This window comes from Podarcis pityusensis (assembly GCF_964106645.2).
Source record: "Podarcis pityusensis genome assembly, chromosome: 13".
In the NCBI taxonomy this organism is placed as follows: Eukaryota; Metazoa; Chordata; class Lepidosauria; order Squamata; family Lacertidae; genus Podarcis; species Podarcis pityusensis.
Genome location: NC_138038.1, coordinates 27741518 through 27763656, shown reverse-complemented (window position 1 = coordinate 27763656; position 22139 = coordinate 27741518). Strand labels below are relative to the sequence as shown.

Here is a 22139-nt window from a genome sequence, read left to right as displayed (position 1 = left end):
GCCCTGCCTTCATCCGAGAGGAAATATAATCACTAACCGTAAGTCAGAGGAGCTGTGTGTGCCACCAACCCTGTGCTGTGAGCCAAAGACAACTCAGTCCATGCAAATTAACTGTCTGCAGACTGACAGTCAAGTGTTCCCTCCTATCAGCTTGTGGGAACTGGTGGGAGAGTATAAATTCCATCTCATTTAATGTTCCTCATTGCTTTTCTGCCTTCGTTCAGCAGCTCTCAGACGGAGCCTGCAAGAGGCAGTGGGTGCCTGCAGATTCCAGGAGCTTGGGTCTTCTGAAGCCAGAGCCCAGCCATGCTTGATGTGAACACGGTTGTGTCAGGGATATTGATCCTTCTCTACCACCTGGGGAAATTTTACAGCCCCTATTTTTGGCAGGACGTGGTCTCCTTCTTTCGCATCCTTCAATTAGGATACAAATGCCACAGGTGTGTCAGCCGCAAACCTCCCATCACCTTACTGGACTTCTTCTTGGCCAAAGTCCAGAAGCACCCAGAGAAGCCCCTGGTCCTCTTTGGAGACGAAAGCTATTCCTACCGAGATATCGACAGGCGCAGCAGTCAGCTGGCCAGAGTGCTCCTGGACCACGTGGGGCTGAAAGAAGGGGAAACGGTGGCTGTTTTCCTCAAGAACGTCCCTGCCTATCTCTGGGTCTGGATGGGACTGGAGAAGATTGGCAGTGTCATGGCGTGTATTAACTATAACATCCGAGCCAAGTCTCTCTTGCATGCCCTCAGCTCCTGCAAGGCCAAAGTGCTACTGACAACTCCAGGTGATGGTGACTGTTGGCTAGTGGGAAATAGCTGCACTTCAGGGGGAAATGAAAGCATGTCTGGACTGCACAGTTAGGCCAGTTTGACCACTGCTCTCCTCTGGGCAAGGAATCCTGGCAGCAGCCCCAGACAGCTGCTTTTGAGTGTCATGAAAGGGAGTGAATAGTTAAATTTGTTTAAATCGTATTTCTGCTTCCAGGGAAAGGGGTTTGTGTAGAATATGCTGCCTCAGGCGCCCCGAAAACTTGGCCAGTTTTCGGTGGGGAGCACCATTTGCAGCTCTTCTTCTTGCAGGAACATTTCTTGGGCTGGATCTGGAAGAGATTGCGACTAAGGGCTTGTCCACACTTACCTTTCCTTGGCTCTTTCCAGGCATGGTTGGTGATTTAAAGCTTCGTGTCTGGGTGCCCTTCTTTTTGCTCCAGGGTTTTCTCTGTGAAAACTTGCTCTTCAGTGCTCAATCTGAGCCAACGCCAATCCTGGGGAAATCTGAATTCAGCTTTAAAGAGGAGAAGGTTTTTGCAGGAAAATCTTGGGGGGGGGGGCGGGACGGCTCAATCACAGAGCCTGTAAACAGTGGGGCAAAAAGTACCGGTATATAAAGTGTATAAGCCCCTTTTATCCTCTCTTTCTTCCCTGCTCTCACTTTTGATGTTGCAGTCCCAGACAAAATGCATGGTCACATTGCTCGATTTTGCAAACTGTGCAAAAAAAAAAGGCTTGCTAACTTGGGGCTGATCCACACCCCCACCCCCACCAAGTCTTCCCTGCAAAAACCCATTCTTTAAAGCTGAATCAGAGCAAGCATCAATCAGGGTTTTCTGTGGGTTGACGTTTGCTCCCATTGAGCACTAAAGAGCAGGCTTTCACAGGAAAAGCTCTGGAGCAAAATGAATAAATAAATGGGGTGGGGAGGCACCTGGACACAGAGCTTCAAAGCACAGGCCTTGGCTGGAAAGAGTGGAGGAAAGGTAAGAGTGGATAAACCTTCAGCTGATGTTTGCAGAGCTCCCTGTTTTGTGCAAGTTCACTGACTGCCCAGGTGACTAGGGATCCACAGTGGCTTCTCAGCTCCAATTAGGTACATGGGTATACCTCAGGGGACCTTTGGCCTACAGATGTTCTGGACTCCAAATCCTATCTGCCCCAGACAGCATGGCCACTGATCAGAGATTATGGAATCTGTCATGGATGTTGGGAAGGGGTAAGAGACAAGGAGAAGCAGTTATCCTGTGGATGAACCATAATCCCAAGAGTCCATGCTTTCATTTTACAATAAAAAGTAAGTTTTGAGCATTTGTAGAACCTGAGAAATGAGGCCAGGCACTATACAGGCACTATTCTCATTTCTTTTGTGAGAAACTAGCGTGCCCCTGCCTTTCAATACAGTTTTCCGCTGAACAGTTACAGAAGTCATTGACATTTAGGAAAGGAGACCTAGCCAAGAAGACAAAGGGCACCTCCAGTCCATCAATATTTGGGGGGAGGAATTCAAGAACATACTGGAACTTTTAAGTTTGCACAATTAAAGTGGGTTAAAGGGCACTGTTCGCAAAGCGCAACAAATCAACTTTTAAAAAGATTCACGCTTTTTGCAGCTTGGAAAGCGATGGAGAAAAACATTGGAAAGTGTGGAATGAATTAGGGAATGGTTAAGGGGAAAATGTTAAAACACGTAACAAGAAAATCAGGATAAATGCAGAAGAACGCCATTGAAAACACAACTGGGAAAGCCCGCAAACACCCCATTCCGCCTCTTTTGGTGACCTTTTGGGTCACGTCCGGATGTGTGTATATATGGTTGCATGCATATTGAACATGCGTAAATGGGGAGTTGCCTGTATTTGAAGATATCCGTGCCTAAGGTTAGGAAGTAAGCGTCAATAAAAAACCTCACCTCTTTTCATGCTCTCTTGAAGATTTCAAGGCCACCATTGAGGATGTCCTTCCCGCTCTAAAGAATGAAGGAGTCCAAGTTTTCTGCCTAAGCGAAGACTCCCCAACCGAGGGTGTGGAAGCTTTGCTTGGGCAGATCCAATCCAGCTCAGCCGAGCCTGTGCCCATTTCCTTCAGAGCCAACGTAACTGCTGAATCTACATCCCTGTATATTTTCACCTCTGGGACTACAGGTGAGGAGAGAAAAGGTCACAGTGATGGGTGAGGGGGGCAATTATGTCTGGAAATCCCATCTTCCTTCTACCTGCCCTACTTGTGTATGGGGTCATTAAGGGAGGGGTAGTGCCTTTGATAAGGGACGCGGGTGGCGCTGTGGGTTAAACCACACAGCCTAGGACTTGCTGATCAGAAGGTCAGCAGTTCAAATCCCCGCAATGGGGTGAGCTCCCGTTGCTCGGTCTCAGCTCCTGCCAACCTAGCAGTTTGAAAGCACGTCAAAGTGCAAGTAGATAAATAGGTACTGCTCCGGCGGGAAGGTAAACTGCGTTTCCGTGCGCTGCTCTGGTTCGCCAGAAGCGGCTTAGTCATGCTGGCCACATGACCCAGAAGCTGTACGCCGGCTCCCTCGGCCAATAAAGCGAAATGAGCGCCGCAACCCCAGAGTCGGCCACGACTGGACCTAATGGTCAGGGGTCCCTTTACCTTTACCTTAGTGCCTGTGATGGGGAATCTGTTTGCTTCTTCTGGGGTAGTTTGTCCCACCTTTGGTCCCCATCTTGCACTCAGCTCTCACCTGTGGCTCCTAGAATCTGTCAACATGGGAAGGAATGTATTGGGATCCCAGCATGTTACGCTTTCCCACTGGATGGGAGGCGCAGATTGCAGCTATAACAAAGGCGGCATTTTTTCATCTCTGCCAAGCTAAGCAGTTGGCTCCTTACCTCTCTCGCCCTGACCTAGCCACTGTGATCCATGCGACGGTCACCTCCAGACTGGATTATTGTAACTCGCTCTACGTGGGGCTGCCCCTGAGACTGACCCAGAAACGCCAGCGGGTGCAGAATGCCGCAGCGAGACTCCTTACGGGGTCTTCGCTGCGGGATCACATTCATCCGGTGCTATACCAGCTGCACTGGCTCCCGGTGGAGTACAGGATCAGGTTTAAGGTGCTGGTTTTAACCTTCAAAGCCCTATACGGCCTAGGACCCTCGTACCTACAGGACCGCCTCTCCTGGTATGCCCCACAGAGGAACTTACGGTCTTCAAATAAAAACATCTTGACGGTCCCAGGCCTCAGAGAGGTTAGGCTGGCCTCAACTAGAGCCAGGGCTTTTTCGGCTGCGGCTCCATCCTGGTGGAACGCTCTGTCACAAGAGACAAGGGCCCTCCAGGACTTGACATCTTTCCGCAGGGCCTGCAAGACAGAGCTGTTCCACCAGGCCTTTGGTCAGGGCGCAGCCTGACTCCCTCCTTTGGCAATCTTTACAATACTTTAGTTTATGGTTGCCATCAATTTTGATTTTAATTAATTCTTTGATGTTTTTATAATGTTGCACTATTTTAGTGTTGTTAGCCGCCCTGAGCCCGGCTTCGGCTGGGGAGGGCGGGATATAAATAAAATTTATTATTATTATTATTATTATTATTTGTGGTTGTTAAATGAGCCCTTCTCTTTTTCCTCAAGGGCTACCGAAAGCTGCTATCCTTTCCCAGAGGAAGATGCTGATAGCATCCAACCTATCAGGCCACCTTGGGGCCGGCCCCAAGGACATCGTCTACATCCTGCTCCCTCTGTACCACTCAGTTGCACTCTTAGTTGGGGTTGGAGGATGCCTGGAAGCTGGTATGTATGGAATGTCCACTCACACGCCTCCTCTGCAAGAGGGTGATAGGCAGAGATGGGTTGATAAGTGCATAGACATACACACATCCATGAGTGCAGATGTACTCTCAAGTTAGACTGAGAGACTGGCCCAAGATCACCCAGTGATCTTCAGGGCGAGTGGGGACCAGAGCCCTGGTCTCCCGGGTCCTAGTCTGATGCTCTAACCACTACACAACGCAACCTCTCTCCACATAGGATCCTTCCTCACCACATATTTGGACTTTATACATTCAAAACACCTGCCACCATTTAATTCTGAACATTCTTTCATCCACCCATGGGAAGAAGCGGACCAGGAAACCTACGTGTGAAAGTCAAACATATTCAGGCTGTGTACATAACATGATTTTAAAGCGCACGGCTCCCCTGCGCCAAAGAACCATGAGAACTGTAGTTTACCCCTGACAGAGCTACAGTTCCCAACCTCCTTAACGAAATCCTCCAGCCCTGTTTCAGCTGCTGTCTGGCTCAAGAAGCAAGGAGGCTTTTGTATCTGTGAGGGTTCACTGCACATTTAGAGCAAATCCCTTAGTAGCTGCATTTTGCTCCAGCTGAAGTTTCCAGACACTTTCCAGAGGCAGCCCAACATATGACTTACATTGCAATAATATAATGCATGGCACTTAGAACTGCATCTGCCTATACCAGTGCTCACAACAAGGCCACACCTAAGCCACTCTCTCTTTATTCCCACAAGGGTCTACGTTTGTCTTGAAACCTAAGTTCTCCGTTTCTGAGTTCTGGAATGACTGCAGACGATATCGGGTCTCCCTGATCCTGTATGTGGGAGAAATGATGCGCTACCTGTGTAATGTGGAAAAGGTAATCGTTGACGAGAGAGGCCAGTTTTGTTGTTGCGGCAAAAATGTTGCCAAGTATTCAGATGGATTGTCCATTTGGATTCACAGCTGAATCCAAAAATATAGATGGGGGCTACACCTAGAGGTCAAAGTCAAGAGCCCCACACAGCCAGGAAGCTCGCAAATGACCACCTGGAGAGCAGCCATCTTCTTTTCTCATTGTTTTTAAAAAATCCATTTTATTGCAGAGGAACAGCTGGTGAAGCGGGTACACAGTTGCAGGCACGCATTTTATTATTATTATTATTATTATTATTATTATTATTATTATTTAACTTAAAAATATATTCCTCCTTTTCTAGGCAGCAGTGCCCCTGGTGAATGCCACCCCATCTCCAAAAAACAAACAAACAAACAAACAAAACCCTCAAATGCTCCAGAAGCTGCATCAATTTCCAGGGTAGTTTATGGCCCTGTCAGTTTTTTTTGCTTGGTTTTTAAAAGAAGGCCCATGGGCCCTGGCAGCTACCTGAGAACCAGAATTGGAAACCATGGTTTGGAAACCTTTGGTGACATTGGTTGCCTTCTATCTGTGGCACAGCACGTAAATTGTGAGATTTGTTCCTGCAAGAGCCAGTGAAGGCCGCCAACTTGGGTAGGCAAATTCTGCTGTTGCGTTCTCTTGCTGCTTGTTGGCTTCCCACAGGTATCTAACAGATCAAGATAATAATAATAATAATAATAATAATAATAATAATAATAATTTATTATTTATACCCCGCCCATCTGGCTGGGCCTCCCCAGCCACTCTGGGTGGCTTCCAAGAAAATATTAAAATACAGTAATGCATCAAACATTAAAAGCTTCCCTAAACAGGGGGTCTTCTAAAAGTCTGGTAGTTGTCGTTGTCTTTGACATCTGGTGGGAGGGCATTCCACAGGGCAGGTGCCACTACCGAGAAGGCCCTCTGCCTGGTTCCCTGTAACTTGGCTTCTCACAGTGAGGGAACCGCCAGAAGGCCCTCGGCACTGGACCTCAGTGTTTGGATAGAATGATGGGGGTGGAGACGCTCCTTCAGATATACTGGACTGAGGCCGTTTAGGTGTTGTACCAGGTGGGCCACTGCCCTGATTCAAGGCTATTATTATGGCATACTGTTTAAATAACAGCCCCTCAGCTGCAGTCTGAACCAGGTGAAGTTTCCAAAGAGCCTTCCTAGGAAGTCATTCACAGAGCACATTTCATTAACCTGACATGTTTGTTATCAGGAGGACAGGAAGCCGGCACTGGTCAGTGTGGCATCATTGTTAGAGTGTTGGACTATGACCTTGGAGACGGGGGTTCGAATCCTCACTCAGCCATGAAGCTAACTGGGTGACCTTGAGCCAGTCACGATCTCTTAGCCTAACCTACCCCACGAGGTTGTTGTGAAGATTAAATGGGGAGGAAGAGAACCATGTCCATCACCTTGAGATCCTTGGAAGATAAAGGTGGCATAGAAATGTATAATAATAATAAATACTAGCAAAGTTTATTTAGTTCAGCAGCGACCCCTCTGACATGCTGCTTTGCAGACAGACAGCGACCGAGACCACTGTGTGCGAATGGCAATAGGCAACGGCATGCGTGCGGAGGTCTGGAAGGAGTTCCTGCACCGATTTGGACCCATCCAAATCTATGAGATCTATGGAGCGACAGAGGGGAACATCGGGTTTTTTAACACCACAGGAAAAGTCGGAGCTGTGGGAAGGTCCCACTTCCTCTACAAGGTAATGAGAACTAAACTAGAATATCTCAGAAAACTCTGTTTAGATACACATTTTTATCTAGATTGGTTTCAGTGGGGAAAGAACCCTTCTCCTGGGTTTGGTACAGTCCAAATTTGTGCATTGCAGATGAAGCCATGAAGTCACTTCTTCAGAGTAGGCCTATGTTCATCACCGCTGTTTGTCCAGCCCTTTGCTGCCCGAAGCAGAGCTCAAATGATGCCCCCTCCCTGTGTGTTTTGGGGCTCTACGATCTTACATGAAATTGCAATTTCACACATGTTTGGGCACCATTCTGAGAGCACGGAGACCAAAACCAGGATATCCTGATTTAATCAAGGCAGTTGAGGCGTATGAAATAGGAGTCTCCTAACAACTCTCAGCACCCTTAATAAGCTAGAGTTTCTCCCAGGATTCTTTGGAAGTAAGCCATGTGTGTTCAAGTGGTATAATAATGCTTGAAATATATAAGGTAAAAGGTAAAGGTAAAGGACCCCTGGATGGTTAAGTCCAATCAAAGGCGACTATGGGGTGCAGCACTCACCGCGCTTTCCAGACTGAGGGAGACGCTGTTTCGGCTGCAGACAGCTTTCCAGGTCATGTGGTCAGCACGACTAAACCACTACTGGCACACAGATGAGTGCCAGTGCACAGGGAAATGCAGTTTACCCTCCCGCCACAGCGGTACCTATTTATCTACTCTCACTACTATGCTTTCAAACTGCTAGGTTGGCAGAAGCTGTGACAGAGCAATGGGAGCTCACCCCGTCGTGCAGATTCAAACTGCCAACTTTCCAATCGCAAGCTCAAGAGGCTCAGTGGCTTAGGCCACAGCGCCACCCACATCCCTCTCTTGAAATATATGGAGTGGATGTGGCCCAAGTCTTGCAGCACACAATCCAGAACTTGTTATTCCTGCTGCACTCTATTCACAGGGCATGTCAGGACTGACCACCTCTCCTCTCTCTCTCTCTTTTTTTTAAAAAAATGATATTTATTGAAAAATTTTTAGAATTACAAACGAAAACAAGATAGATAAAGAGAAAGAAAAAACAAAGAAAAAACAAATCACATCAAACAATACAAATTAATCAAAAGACAAAAATATACCACAAACATTTAAAAACAAATCCATTATTCTCAAATCCTTAACTGTCATTACCTTCTTTCTTTGACCTCCTCCTCCTCCCTTTTTTTGTATCCTAGTTATTAATTGTCGCAGCAAATCCTTTCCATATTTCATAATATTCTGTCATTACATTACCTTAATCTATTTTAACCTTATCTTACTATAGAAAACCTTAAAACCTAAAACTTAAATCTTATTTTTACCAACTTCTCATAACCATAATATTCTCACATAATTCTTTAAACATTTTTGCTAAAGCCAAATAATTTCGTTCCAACATTTTTCTAACATTCATCAGTTTTATAAAACAATCCTAATAATAAAAAAGAAATAAAAAGACAATCCAATCTTCATCCAGCGTCTCTTCCTCCTGGTCCCGGGTTTTCTCAGTCCTTTTTATCTCATCAATCTAGCCCATTAACCTGGTAATCTTATATCCGAGGCCCTTAAGTCCCTTCCATGTCCCTTCCGCGGCTCTTCTTCATATTTATAACTGTATTTTCCTTTGTCTCCTGCTCCTTTCACTCGTGGGAACTCCAGCTTAGCAATGTTTTTGACCCTTCTCGACAAATCAGCCCCTTTTCCATAGTCCACACTAAACTCAACATGTTTCAAAGTCTCTCCAAAATTAAGAGCCCCCACAACCCCAAACATCTCACGGCCCATTGCCAGACTTGAAAAGTTCAAACATCCCTGCATAGGGGGGTCTATCCAACCCCCCATTTCCAAACCAAACCAAACTTTATCTTTCCAAATCTGGCTTTTTCCAAGTTCATTTGTCAAATCCAAAAGCTCATGTTCCTGCTGGGCCACAGCTCCCTCCATCTCTGGCGCCTAAGATTCAGCAACATCCTCTTCCCTCATCTGTTCTGTCAGGGCACACTCCTGATTTAATTCCTGAGTGGGCTCCATGTAATTTCCCACTGCCTGTTCAAAATTTTTGATTGCATCAGTCATCAAGTCCGTCTTCTCATGTAGCTGTTCCAGTAGGGCACTTGTTTTACAGAGAGCACACAGCAGAGCTTCTGAATACATTGTCCTGCAAGGTCAGAAGTCTATTCCCAGGATCGTAATCTGTAACAGCTGCAAGCTCCCCGATTCAGAATTAGTTACAGTTTCACAGGCTCCCTCTAGGGGAAAAACTTCTATTTGTTCTTTTCTTTTAAAGACAAATCTAACAACAAAGTTTCCTTTTTCAGATATTTTGTCAATGTTTGTTCCTTTAAAATGCGAAGGGGAACAATGGAATCACGATGTTTCTCTTCTTTTAGCTATCTGTCAAAAACGTTTGTCTCTGGTCAATGAGCTTCAAAAAACGTCAGTCCTGACACCCCGCTCCAGGATCAAGACGGTGGAAAGTTACTTTACTTTACACTTACTTCTGCAGGTTTAGACAGTTCAGAAAAAATCCCCCCTCTTCTCCTGCTTCCGAAGGGGGCTCAGCAATCTTAAATGATGAAAGTTAGTCCTTTACAAGCAATTTTCTGAGCTCTAGTTTGCCATGTCTTTGCTTTAATCTATCTACAAAGAAACGGAAGGCTGACTTCCTGTTTAGACCTTCCCGTTTCAGTGCCAAATTGAAATAAACTTTTAAGTCCAATTTTCCTTTCTGCACGCAAGTCCTTATTTAGAGTCCAATTGTCCAAAATTTAAGTACTCACGGGTGATTGTTTTAGAAGCCAAATTGTCCCAGGAAAAAGGCAGCGCTCTCCGGCAACGGCTGTGTGGCTTCGCTCCACGGAAGAAGCAGTTGACTCTCAGCACCGTGCCACTTCCCCCTCTTCGCTCCGGAGCCCGTTAGTGGGTTCCTTTGTGGGTTGGGGGGGCGCTAAAGGTGCCCGCCGAGTCCCATGGTCACAGGCTTCATCCGCCTGTGATTTTTGAAAGGGTCCCCGCTTCGCCGTAGCGGAAAAGACCCGTTTCCCGTGGAGTTGGTCCCTCCAGATCAGAGGGAATCCGCCATTACCGATGGCGCCACCCCGGAAGTTTTGACCACCTCTCCTCTCAGACAGCTAGAAAGCAGTAGAGAGAATGCAACACGAAGGTGAAGCAAGATAAAAGCCCACAGCAGGGGAAAGTACAGGGAAAGGTACCAAGAATTTTGTCGACAACCCCCAAGCAAAAATGTAAGACTTGGAAAGATAGTTTGTTGGCATAGTGCAGCCTCCGCAGGTTGCCCACTGCCCAGCTGTTCTTGCTGAGGTTCAAGCCTGATCTCGTCCATTATGCCACTCAACGAATCAGTGGCAAAGAGGGGCATGGCTGCCAAGCCACACTGCCAACAGACAAAGAAGCAGCTCCAGTGGCACCTTGCTGCATTTCCTTACTGTGTGCCGAGAAAGGGAAACCCTTTTCTCAGAACTCCGCAAGGAAGCATGTCTGGTGAGGCATTTGGGCATATCTGGATTTGGGCCCGTCCACTTTGGGCTTTGCCCCCCAACAACAGCACATCATTAAACTCAAATGAGGCAATGCAGGCAAGAAAGGGGTTCTCTGCCCCTGAGCTTCAGCTGCTACCAGGGGAACTCTAACCAGTGAGGTACAGCAGCAATGTTGAGGGACCTTTGGCTCTCCAGATGTTGATGAAGTATAACTCCCATCAGTCCTGGCAAGCATGGTCAGTGGCCAGGGGTGATGGCTGCAGTTCATTCAGCGACACCTGGAGGACCAAAGGTTCTCGATACCTAGTTTAGATCAAGGAGACCAGACTAAAATCTCTGCTCAGCTGCAAAATATTAAATATTATTATTATTATTATTATTATTATTATTATTATTATTAGCTATAAGCTCCCTGTTCCCTTGGGTCATTCATAAAATATATTCCAGTCCATGTGTAGCCTTGAATTTCAGCCTTGTGGGATCATGTTTCCATTTCCTGCTTGTTCCACCTCAGAAACTGGCAAAGTACGAAATCATCAAATATGACGTTGAAAAGGATGAGCCTGTGAGAGACAAGAACGGACATTGCACCCCAGTGACTCCAGGTAAGCCAAAAAAGCTGGCATTCAGAGAGGAACTGGGCTTTGTATTGTCAGAGTCCTAACTCACAAGAAGGTACTGTACATGGCCTCTAGACTGTGGAAATTGCTCACATCTCTCCCAGCAAGAAAGATGGCAGAGTCCCTTCTTCACACATAGAACAGAAGAAGAATCATTGAAAGAGGAAGTGTGAGCCACTCCTGCTTTGTGTTAAATGTGAAGAGTCTTCATCCATCCCTTCAGGGGCACCAGAAGGGATGGATGCATCTGTCAGTTTCAACTTCAGTTTCTCATTTCTCCAGTCTTAGGTTGCTTCCTGTTTAATGAGTGTTCATCCAGTTTTGTTTGCAGGGAGATTAGATGCCATTGGTTATTTAATTCATCCTTATTTGTTTGCAGGGAGATTAGATGCCATTGGTTATTTAATTCATCCTTATTTATTTGCAGGGGTGTTAGATGACATTGCATCAAAGCCAGCTTAAATCTTCACTTTCTAGTCCATTTCCCCCATTCCTTTCCTTTGTGCAAAAAGTTCAATATTTGTGGAAAGCAGGTTTGTTGCACAAGACCTCCTATAATTCCACAGACTGAATTTGTTGGTATGTGATTGAATCCTACCTGAAAATAGGGTTCTATATCAGCTAAATTTTATTTTATTTTTCAAATTTTATTTTAATTTTAAAATTTTATTTTATTTTTTAAAAGCCGCACAAAAATTTGTTTCTTCTATTGTACACATGATTGTGTGGGATTTCCCCTAATATTCACATTTTGGAAAGTAATTTTTTGTAACATAATGAGTTTCTGGCCTGTCTTGAATCTACTGCTCAGGGATTTCACAGGGTGGCCCAACTGAGGCCAGCATCCTGCCAAATCAGTATATTCTGCAGCAATCAGGTGTGGCGATGTGCTTCACCCGATTTAGGGACTCATGCCTGAGGAAACAGTGTCCTAATGCAGAGTCACTCGCATGTGCTCCCTTGCTGTGCATTCTGACAGCTGCTAGAGATGCCAGCAGTGGCAGATATCAGTGGCAGCAAGGAGAACGGTAGGAAGGCTGGTCCCCAGTAGCATTGGCTGCCTCCCACCGGAAGCACCCAGAGGCAGTCGTCTTGCCCGTGGTTCTTTGTTGGAGGATGAATATTAGTTGGTTCAGCTTCATTTCCTTTTCTTTTCCCAGGTGAGACAGGCTTGTTTGTGTCCAAAATCACTGGGCTTGCCCCATTCTATGGCTACGCAGGAGACCGACAGAAGTCGGAGAAGAAGATTCTCCGGGATGTTTTCACCAAAGGAGACTGCTACTTCAATAGCGGCGACCTTCTGATGGAAGACCAAGAAGGCTTTCTATATTTCAAGGACCGGGTAGGAGATACTTTCCGGTGAGTCCCGCCACACAGGTTCTGCGGCTGATATTCTGACAAATGTAGAACAGGCAGTCAGCACCAGTGTTTCATTAGCATAGGTAGCATTCACAAATGCTGGCAAACACCTAAAGAGCTTGTGTAGGGCAGTGGCTCAGAGTGTCATGAAGCATCTAGTTCAAATCTCACCACCGTTGTCCCCAGGTGTAATTTGGGTATAATAAGGCTCACATATTTTATAGATGTTGTTGCAAGGTGGGGATGGGAAACCTGTAATCCTGCAGGTGTTGCTGTACTACAGTTCCCATCTTCCCTGACCACTGGCCACGCTGGTTGAGGTTGATGGGAGTTGAGGTCCAGCCAGATCTGGAAGGCCACAGGCTCCCTATTGTCGCCGTAAGGATCGCAACAAGATCTTGTAAGTGAAGAGCTCTGAATGAATGAAACCAGTATCCAAAAACTAGTAAGTAATTTTATCTCGTTATTGATAGCAAAACATCTAGCCCATCCTTCATCAATGGTTAGTCACTGCTTCAATGAATATGACTGGATCTACGTACTTTTGCTCTTTCTACTGATGCTTGTTCATTGTATTTTAGGGTTGGTTGTTTTGATACTGTTGTTAGTCGCCCAGGCTATTCTAAATAAATAGCAGGAAAGGAAGATGCACTTAAATAAGGAAGATCCCAGGGTGCGTTACAAGGCAATAATACAGTAAGGGCCCCTCTAGACCAGTGTTTCTTCGTGGATATATTCTGCACAATGCCATTGGTGTAATAATAGCGCATTAGTGGTGGATTTATACTGGACCATCCGCACATCATTTTGCTTTATGAGTTGTTCTGCGATGCTTCCCCGACATTAATGCATCACCTGGAAGGGATCCAGCAAAAAGCTGCACTCTGCCAAGCATTTGTGGCATTAAAGGTTACTGGATTAGAAGCAGGAAGTTACGGGAGCTTTAACAGTTGGGAACAAAGCCCTGTGTCCTCCCTGAAACTTTTGAAGGCACAAACAGTATTGAAAGAGGGAGCATGTATAACTGCCCTGATACCGTCATGAGCACAAAGTATGTATACAATTAAAAGGGTGTTTGGAGGGCCCCCAAAACAACCGCTATATCAAACCAACACAGCACAACTTACGGTATATAAGCAGGCAAGGAACCACAAACTGGCCTCCTCGCTTGCGCCAATGACAAAATTCCCGATTATGAACGAAAGGAGGGATGTTCACTTTTACCAAACCCATCTGGGAATAATCTGTTTTGTCCATGCAGCTGGAAAGGGGAAAACGTGGCCACTACAGAAGTGGAGAACACCCTGGCACCACTGAGATTCATCCAGGAAGTCAATGTCTATGGGGTACCAGTGCCAGGTGGGTCTGAAATTCCATTGGATCAAAACCCGTCTTTCTGCTGCCACATTTAGCGTCCAAATATATGGCAAGATTATCCGCTCACCAGCAACAAGGTTCAGTCGCTCACAAACGGCTGCAGCTCTTAGGTCATTTGGATTCTGTGAACCGATTTGTGAAAGGCTGGTAGCGGATATCCCCAGACTGCAACTGAATCACTCTTGCAAGATAGTGGTCACGCCCACAACATACATTTACAGAAGCCTATGTTTAAAGAGCCTGTGTGGTGTAGTGGCTAGAATGCTGGACTAGGAGCTGGGAGACCAGGGTTCAAATCCCCACTCAGTCATGAAGCTCACTGAAGTGACCTTGAGCCAGTCTCTCACTCTCAGCCTCACTTACCTCAAAGGGTTGCTGGGAGGATAAAATGGGGAGGAGGTGAAGCTTGTTCACCGCCTTGAGCTTCTTAGAGGAAAGGTGGGATAGAAATGAAACAAACAAAACATTTAACACACACTTAAAGCCCATGGCTTCCTCAAGGAATCCTGGGAAATGCAATCTCTTAGGGGTTCCAGGAATTGTAGTTCCCGGGATTCTTGGGAGGGGGAGGAATCATAGAATCAACAAATTGTAGAGTTGGAAGGGAACACGAGAGTCATCTAGTCCGACCCCCTGCAACGCAGGAAGCTTTTGCCCAACGTGGGGCTTGAACCCATGACCCTGAGATGAAGAGTCTCATGCTCTACCGAAGTGTGTTTTCAATGTACCGTGTGGGAATGTGACAATCTGGAGGCAGTCCTGCATTTCTGTGCTGGTTGTGAAGGAAAGGTTCTTGTTTTCCTCCACAGCTAGCTCAAAAACCAAAGTGGTCAATGTAGAAAATCCAAAAATTTTTTGGAAAAAGGAAAAGATCAGAAGAACAAGAAACTGGATCATTCATATGGCAGGGTAAGCCTGTGTGAATTGGAGTGTTTTTAGCTAGCCAGTCCACAGCTGTTCTAGGTGCATTCATTTACATGTGATATGGCTTTCCACACACACCGCCAACCGGTCCCTTCTGGTTTGTTCCAGGCCATGAAGGAAAGACTGGGATGGCTGCAATCTGCCTTAAGAAGGGGCACTCCTTTGATGGGCAGAAGCTGTATGCGCACGCCAAGGATTTCCTGCCAGCCTATGCCATACCTCGCTTCGTTCGCATCCAGGTACGATCCCTTCTTGTCACTTTCCTCTCTGTGCTTGCTGCCTTGAGAAACCCCATAGGTCAGCCTCCTACCCTGGGAATTCTTCCCTTCCCTGCCTCTCACACTTCATCAGCCATCCATCACCTTCTTGCTCAGCTGTTTCTCAATCAATGAAGCACCAGGGGGCTAGACTGTGCGGAGAGGAGGCTGGCTGGGTACAATATGTCTTTGTGAGCCTGTGCATGTGTGTTTGAGAGAGTGTGGGGCACGGATTCCTCTATAGTGTCCTTTCCTGACTTTTCGGCTGATTCCTAATCAGAGGAGCAGCAAGGGGAGGGGAAAGGGTGTGTGTGTGTGTTGCATGAATGTGTGAGTGTGAAAGGGTGTAGAATGACCTCATCCATGGCCAGCTCTGCATGCACACACACACACACACACACACACACACACACACACAAACAGCCAAGAGAATGAGACCCTCCAGCTGAAAATGCATTCCCTGCCTATAGACAAGCACTGACCCAGGGCAGGCCAAGTCAGAAGACATAGTCTCATCCAGACTTTCTTTTGTGCCACACTTTCCAAGTACAGGTCTGTGCTTTAAAACTCTGCGTCCAATAAGTTTTTTGTTTATTTTCTCTGGGGGCTCCCTCCCCCCCCCCGGGAAAACCTGTATTTTACCGCTGAATCAGAGCAAACATTAATCCATGGAAACAGGGGTGCTAATTTGAATAAAATATGGGGGGCAGGAATTGTATGAGAGGGAAGGACGCTGGCCCCTAGGAGTTGGCTCCTATGCTTGGAAGCCCCGATTGTCATTTCCTCCGAGCTTTCCCAGGGAAAGTGCCAGGATAAAAACAACAACAACACTCAAAGACAGACAGCACAAAAGGAAATCTGGATGAGCCCTGAGTCATAGATCCATGTTGTTTGGCCTTCAGCAACCGGGTGTAAATGAACAGAGTGAAATCCACTCTCTTTATCTCTAATGAGATGCTTAGGATGCCAGCTCCCCTAGCAGAGCTCAGAGCCTGTTCTTGTACATCTGTCTGCCACTGCTCAAAACACTGACTCCCTTGGCCTGCTCTAGGAATGTCTTGGAGCGGGGTGTCGTTGGTTGTTCTCTACTCACTGCACTGCTCTTTCCCATGCAGGACACCCTGGAGATCACGGGCACTTTCAAGCAGATCAAAAGCCAGTTGGTAAAGGAAGGATTTGACCCTGCTGTCATCAGTGACCCCCTCTTCTTCCTCGATGACTCTGAAGAATGTTACATGCCCTTGACTCCACAGATCTTCAGCACCATTGCAGAGAGGAAGCTGAAGCTGTGAAAAGGAGCAATTGTCTCTTTAACTGCCCTAGTGGCAACCTAGGAACAACTATAGTGTTGAGCTACTTGGCTTCTGCCTAGGAAAGAGGGGATAATCTATTGCCACTGCAAAGCTTTCCAAACTTTTCATGTTGGTGACACACTTTTTAGACATGCATCATTTCATGACACAGTAATTTAGTTCTACTAGCAAACCAGAGGTTAGCGAGGGAAGCATTCACGTGACATACCTACACACTGCAGCCGACACACAAATGTGTCACGACACATGGTTTGGAAAGCTCTGTGCCATGGTTCTCAAAGTGGGCAGTGAGCCATCCCGGGTTGTGGTGAAGGGATTACACAGTGGGTGCTAAGAGACAAGTGGGGGTGGCCCTGGAGGTGTAAATGACTATTGGATTTTGAACAAATGTGGGGGGGAAATTTCCCCAAAATTTTATTAGTTTTCCACATTTATGACAAATATAACATATGAAACACACAAAACACATTACAATACTAAAAAAAGGGGGGGGGGGACACATATTCTTTCTTATTTTAATTTCCATTGTTAAGTGACTTCCTCAAATCCCCCCAACTGAATTTCATTATATCACCTTGTAACAGTTCTCCCAAACATCTTTCTAGATAATTAGTTCCTTCAATTGACTATATTCAACTCTTTTCTTATTGTCTTAAATCCATATTGCTATGCCACATTCTTATTGTTATCTTAGGCCTGTTTAGTACTTTCAAGAACCTTCTCAATTATCTTATATTACAATATTATAGTCTTTAACTTCCATCCAGTCTTCTTGTTATTCCTCCTCTTTCTGTTCACGAATTCTTCCAGTCAGGTCAGCCAGCTCCAGAAACTCCAACATCTTCATCTGCCGTTCTTCTACCGTTGGTTTTTCTTGAGATTTCCAATTTTTTGCTAATAGCAGTCTTGCCGCTGTAGTGGCATACAAAAATAACCTAACATCTTTTTTGGGCAATTCCAATCCTATTATTCCAAGTAAAAAGGCTTCTGGTTTCTTTACAAATGTATATTTGAACATTTTAAAAAACTCATTATAAATCTTTTCCCAGAAGTCTTTAACCTTAGGACACGTCCACCACATATGGTAAAAGGTGCCTTCCTTTTCTTAACACTTCCAGCATGAGTTATCATACGTATGATAAATCTTTGCTAGTTTTACCAGGGTTAAGTACCACCTATAAATCATTTTCATAATATTTTGTTTTAGTACCGTACATGCCGTGAACTTAACCCCTTTCTTCCACAACCTTTCCCAATCTTCCAATATTATATTGTGTCCCACGTCTCTTGCCCAATCCATCATAACAGATTTGACTTGTTCATCCTTTGTATGCCACTCCAACAGCAAATTATACATTTTAGATGGATTTTTAACATCCATATCTAACAACTCTGTTTCCAATTTGTTTTTTTCCATTGCAAAACCATTTTTCTTATCAAACATATACAACTCATTGATCTGGTAATATTGTAACCAACCATCCAGTTTATCTTTAATTTGATCAAATGGTCTCAATTTAAATCCTTCATTATCTTCCAACAATAAATCAGCATATTTCAACCATTTAGTCTTCATATTTAGTTTTTTCTGGGCCTTAGCTTCCATTGGTGAAAGCCACATTTCCTTTCTAAGAGATCTTTATATCTTATTCAAACATTATACAGAGATTTTTTAATTACATGATTTTTAAAACCTTTGTGGGCCTTTATCTTGTTGTACTGTAGATATGCATGCCAACCAAATACATTGTCAAATCCCTCCAGATCCAGCACATCAACATTGTCTAATTGAATCCATTCCTTTATCCAGCAGAAAGCTGCAGCTTCAAAATATATCTTCAGGTCTGGCAGGGAGAATCCCCCTCTTTCTTTAGTCTCTGTTAGTAACTTATATTTAATTCTGGGTTTTTCCCCCTGCCAGATAAATTGAGACAATGCTTTCTGCCATTCTTTAAAACACTTAACATTATCAATAATTGGTATGGCTTGAAATAAGAACAACATCTTTGGCAATACATTCATCTTTACCACTGAAATTAATTGTTACCGTTTGGAATTTTATTGTGTTATTATCTTCCTTAGTGGGTGGTGCAGACTGCTATTCTGAATAATGCTTCTTATAGATTAGAAGGCACTGGGGATGAGTTTATGGAACCAAGGGGGCTGTGGCCCAAAATGGTTTGGGAGCCCCTGATCTAGTGTTTATTTCTTATCTGCTAACTCCAGGGTGTGAGCATGCATATATATGCATATGCTCTTGAGTGCATAGGATTAAAAAACAAAACAGCACCTTTTCCTTTAATGTCCTCAATCAGGCAATATCTTTATTAGGGCCAAGCAACATGCCACTAAAGAGTTGTAGGCTTTGGAGTGCTGCAGAACTCTTCATCAAGCAAGATATCATACAAAGCAAGTCATGGGGTGAGGAGTGAGGAGAAACAAAGAAGTAAAATATAGGCTTGATGTTGCAGTCACTAGGTCAGTTTCTAGATTTAGGGTGTGCACAAATTACCACTTTAGAGCACAGTGAAGTCCCATTTCACAACTCCCTTCTTGTATACACACTATGTGTAGTGTACTAGCAGCACACTGTCTTCTGACTAATAGCATATTGATGCTTCCCTTAAGAAATGCTGCATTGAGGCACACACACACACACCCCAACCAGACTGCAGTTTAAGTTACTAATGCATACACTGTCATAGAATGCCATGTTTCTATGTAGGAACGCTGCTACATTTAAATTGGTACAATGGAGTATTAAGAGCTTCACAATCATGGATCATGCATACTGAGGTGCAACATTACATGCTGATGATCGCAAATGTATGCATATGTAAATCTAGATATTACATACACATTAAATGCAAAACTCCAAAGGGAGATAAGAAAGTTTGAATTCTGTTTCTTCTTATTTGAATCAATTTCCCTTTTCTTTACAAGTGAAACTGTGGAAATAAATTTTGTTAGACGTTCATCTTTTTTCTTTTCTTTTCAAAAACCGTAATTACAGCAACAATCGCTGGGTGAGCAGGACTTTTGATCGTGAAATGACTTCCTGATGTCCCAAGAAGTTCAGAAACCACCTCATATGTTGCTGGCACATGGAAACCCAACAGTCCTTCTGATCACATCTCTGATTTCTTTGTTTCTCAGAGAATAGATGATGGGGTTGAAGAGAGGGATAAAAAAGGCGTAGATGACTGCAACGATCTTGTCATAATGTCCCGATCCCATCCATGTCAAGTGCATGTACATGAAGCCAGTCGTTCCAAAAAAAGTAAAGACCGCAATGAGGTGGGAGGCGCAGGTGGAAAAAGCCTTCTGGCGCCCCTCCGAGCTATTGATCTTAACAATGACTTTCAATATCTTCATGTATGAGAGGAGGATGAGGAAGATGAGGGCCAGGATGGCGATGGTGTGGAGGGCAAAATCCAACATGATGCTGGTTGATATGTCTGTGCAAGCAAGACTGATCACCTGGGGGAAGTCACAGAATATATGATCTATATGACTAGGCCCACAGAAGGGCAACCTGGAAGTCAGAACAATCTCCGGCAAAGGACATGCAAAACCACATGCACAGCATCCCAGCACAAGCTGAATGCAAAGTTGGGGCGTCATCTTGGTCATATAGTTTAACGGGGCACAGATGGCTAAGTACCGGTCGTAAGCCATCACTGCGAGCAAGCAGGCCTCTGAGATACCCACACTGTGGAAGAAATAGATTTGCAGAAGACAGCTCCTGAAGGAAATGGACTTCTTGCTCCTCAGAAGGTCCACGAGCACCCTGGGCATGGTAACGGTGGTATAGAACACCTCCAAGGTGTCCAGCACAGCAATGAAGAAATACATGGGGACGTGAAGGCGAGGAGTGGCAGAGATGAGGCTTAAGATGAGAGCATTGGCACTGAGGATGAGCAGGTAGGTCACCAAGAAGATGGCAAAGAGGAGTATGCCGTAGTCGCCCAAGTTGAGGAACCCATCAAGCTCAAACTCAGACACTGAAGTGCCATTGATAGATTCTACCTGCATCATAGGTAGGCTAATCTAGAATAGGAAATAAAATCTATGAAGATGAGAGGCTGGCGAATAGAAGGTCATGGAGTTCATGTCTGCCTCATACTTTCACAGCATTTCCCTGTAACTTGAAAGATACCATTCCCTGAAGTTTGCAAGGATTATTATGACCACACAAATAGTATAGTACAGTTCAATCTTTTTAACAAAAGCTCCAGAATTTTTTTGGGAATCTGTGTGTCAATTACATAAAACCACATACTTCCATTCTCAGATATGATTGGAAAAAACAGTGGGTTGGGGGTGGGAGGGGAAAAGGAACATTTCTTTTACTTGGTGCTTTCTGGGTCATGTGGCCAGCAGGACTAAACCAAGAGGTTCAGTGGTTTAGACCCCAGTGCCACCAGTGTCCTAGTATTAGAAGCGATGGTTAATAAAGGCTGTGCACTGCTGTGCTCCCTCCCTGCTGAAAGTGATGGGCACAGTCACTGAAGGCAAACGTAGTGCACAATAATAGAATGGGGTGCAGCTGGCCAGCTCCCACCAATCACAAGAGACAGGAAAGTAGAAATTGCACATGGTACCTAGGACTGAAATGGGTTCATCTCTTTTCTACAAAGGGAGCTGTGTGTTTACTCTGCTTTCCATGCCAGGACTCTATAGCATCTGGGGAGTGATGACAGTGCCTCTGAGTGTATACAGCTTGTCTTTCTTTCCACCTCTAACAAACCACAGCCAGTTCTCAAACAGTCAAGATTAAGAAGAAGAGACTGGAGGCCAGATGAATTATTTCCTCAACGCTTTCAGAAGATATAATAATAATAATAATAATAATAGTAATACTAATAATAATAATAATAACATCTCACCCATGAATTGCATCCCATGAGGCACCCCAAAGTGATTTACAATGTAATAAAAACATACATAAAATAATGTATATATAAATTATTGTGTGTGTGTGGATACATAGATAGATAATTAGGTAAGTTGAAAATTTAAAACAGCAGCAGGACATACGTAACATACCAATTATATCCAATACAGATACCAACATTAACAAATACCTTAATTTAGAAGACTTGTTGAAAGAAGAACATCTTTGGCTGGTGACGAGAAAACAACAGTGATGCTGCCTCTCTGATGTTTAATGGGAGTTCCAAGGAGTAGATGCTCCAATGGCAAAGGCTCAATTCTGATATTGTGCAGAATGTTCAAACAGTACCTACAGGGTGCCTTCTCCTGCAGAATGCAGTGATTTTGGTTCGGCGTGTACAGAAGTGAGACAATCTTTTAGATGTATCAATCCCCTCGTCCACAATGGGAAAATATAATTCATATCCAAGACCCCTGTGGACATCCCTTGTTTATTATTCCTCAGACTATAGCTCTTGAGAACAAAACCGTTTCCCCAGGAAATCAACATACCCTATTGAGTATAAATATAAATATATCCTAAAGTCCAACTATACCTAGAAGATTTTTGACTGCAAGAAATTGGATCCAAAAACTCTGGAGGCACCAAACATTAGGCTGACTCTTTTTCACACACCACAGGAGCCTCTGGGCTGCAATTCACACAACACACCCATCAGGGAGCAGTAATTCCCACTGAGTTTATTTGTGA

At 44.7% G+C, this 22139-nt stretch overlaps 2 protein-coding genes across 2 annotated transcripts; one reads left to right on the top strand and one right to left on the bottom strand.

The window, feature by feature from the left end:
• The first annotated feature begins 212 nt into the window (after positions 1-212).
• Positions 213-19387, top strand: LOC308461460 (long-chain fatty acid transport protein 2-like). The gene is made up of 10 exons (XM_080978419.1): positions 213-784; positions 2705-2914; positions 4366-4524; positions 5264-5388; positions 6941-7135; positions 11157-11247; positions 12423-12621; positions 13883-13980; positions 15031-15161; positions 16295-19387. Exons 1-10 carry the CDS (start codon positions 307-309, stop codon positions 16469-16471), a joined length of 1863 nt encoding a protein of 620 aa, XP_080834545.1. The 5' UTR covers positions 213-306; the 3' UTR covers positions 16472-19387.
• Positions 19388-19569: 182 nt separating this feature from the next.
• Positions 19570-20843, bottom strand: LOC308461510 (olfactory receptor 6N2-like). Its single transcript, XM_080978506.1, has one exon. It carries the CDS (start codon positions 20528-20530, stop codon positions 19580-19582), a length of 951 nt encoding a protein of 316 aa, XP_080834632.1. The 5' UTR covers positions 20531-20843; the 3' UTR covers positions 19570-19579.
• Positions 20844-22139: the final 1296 nt, after the last annotated feature.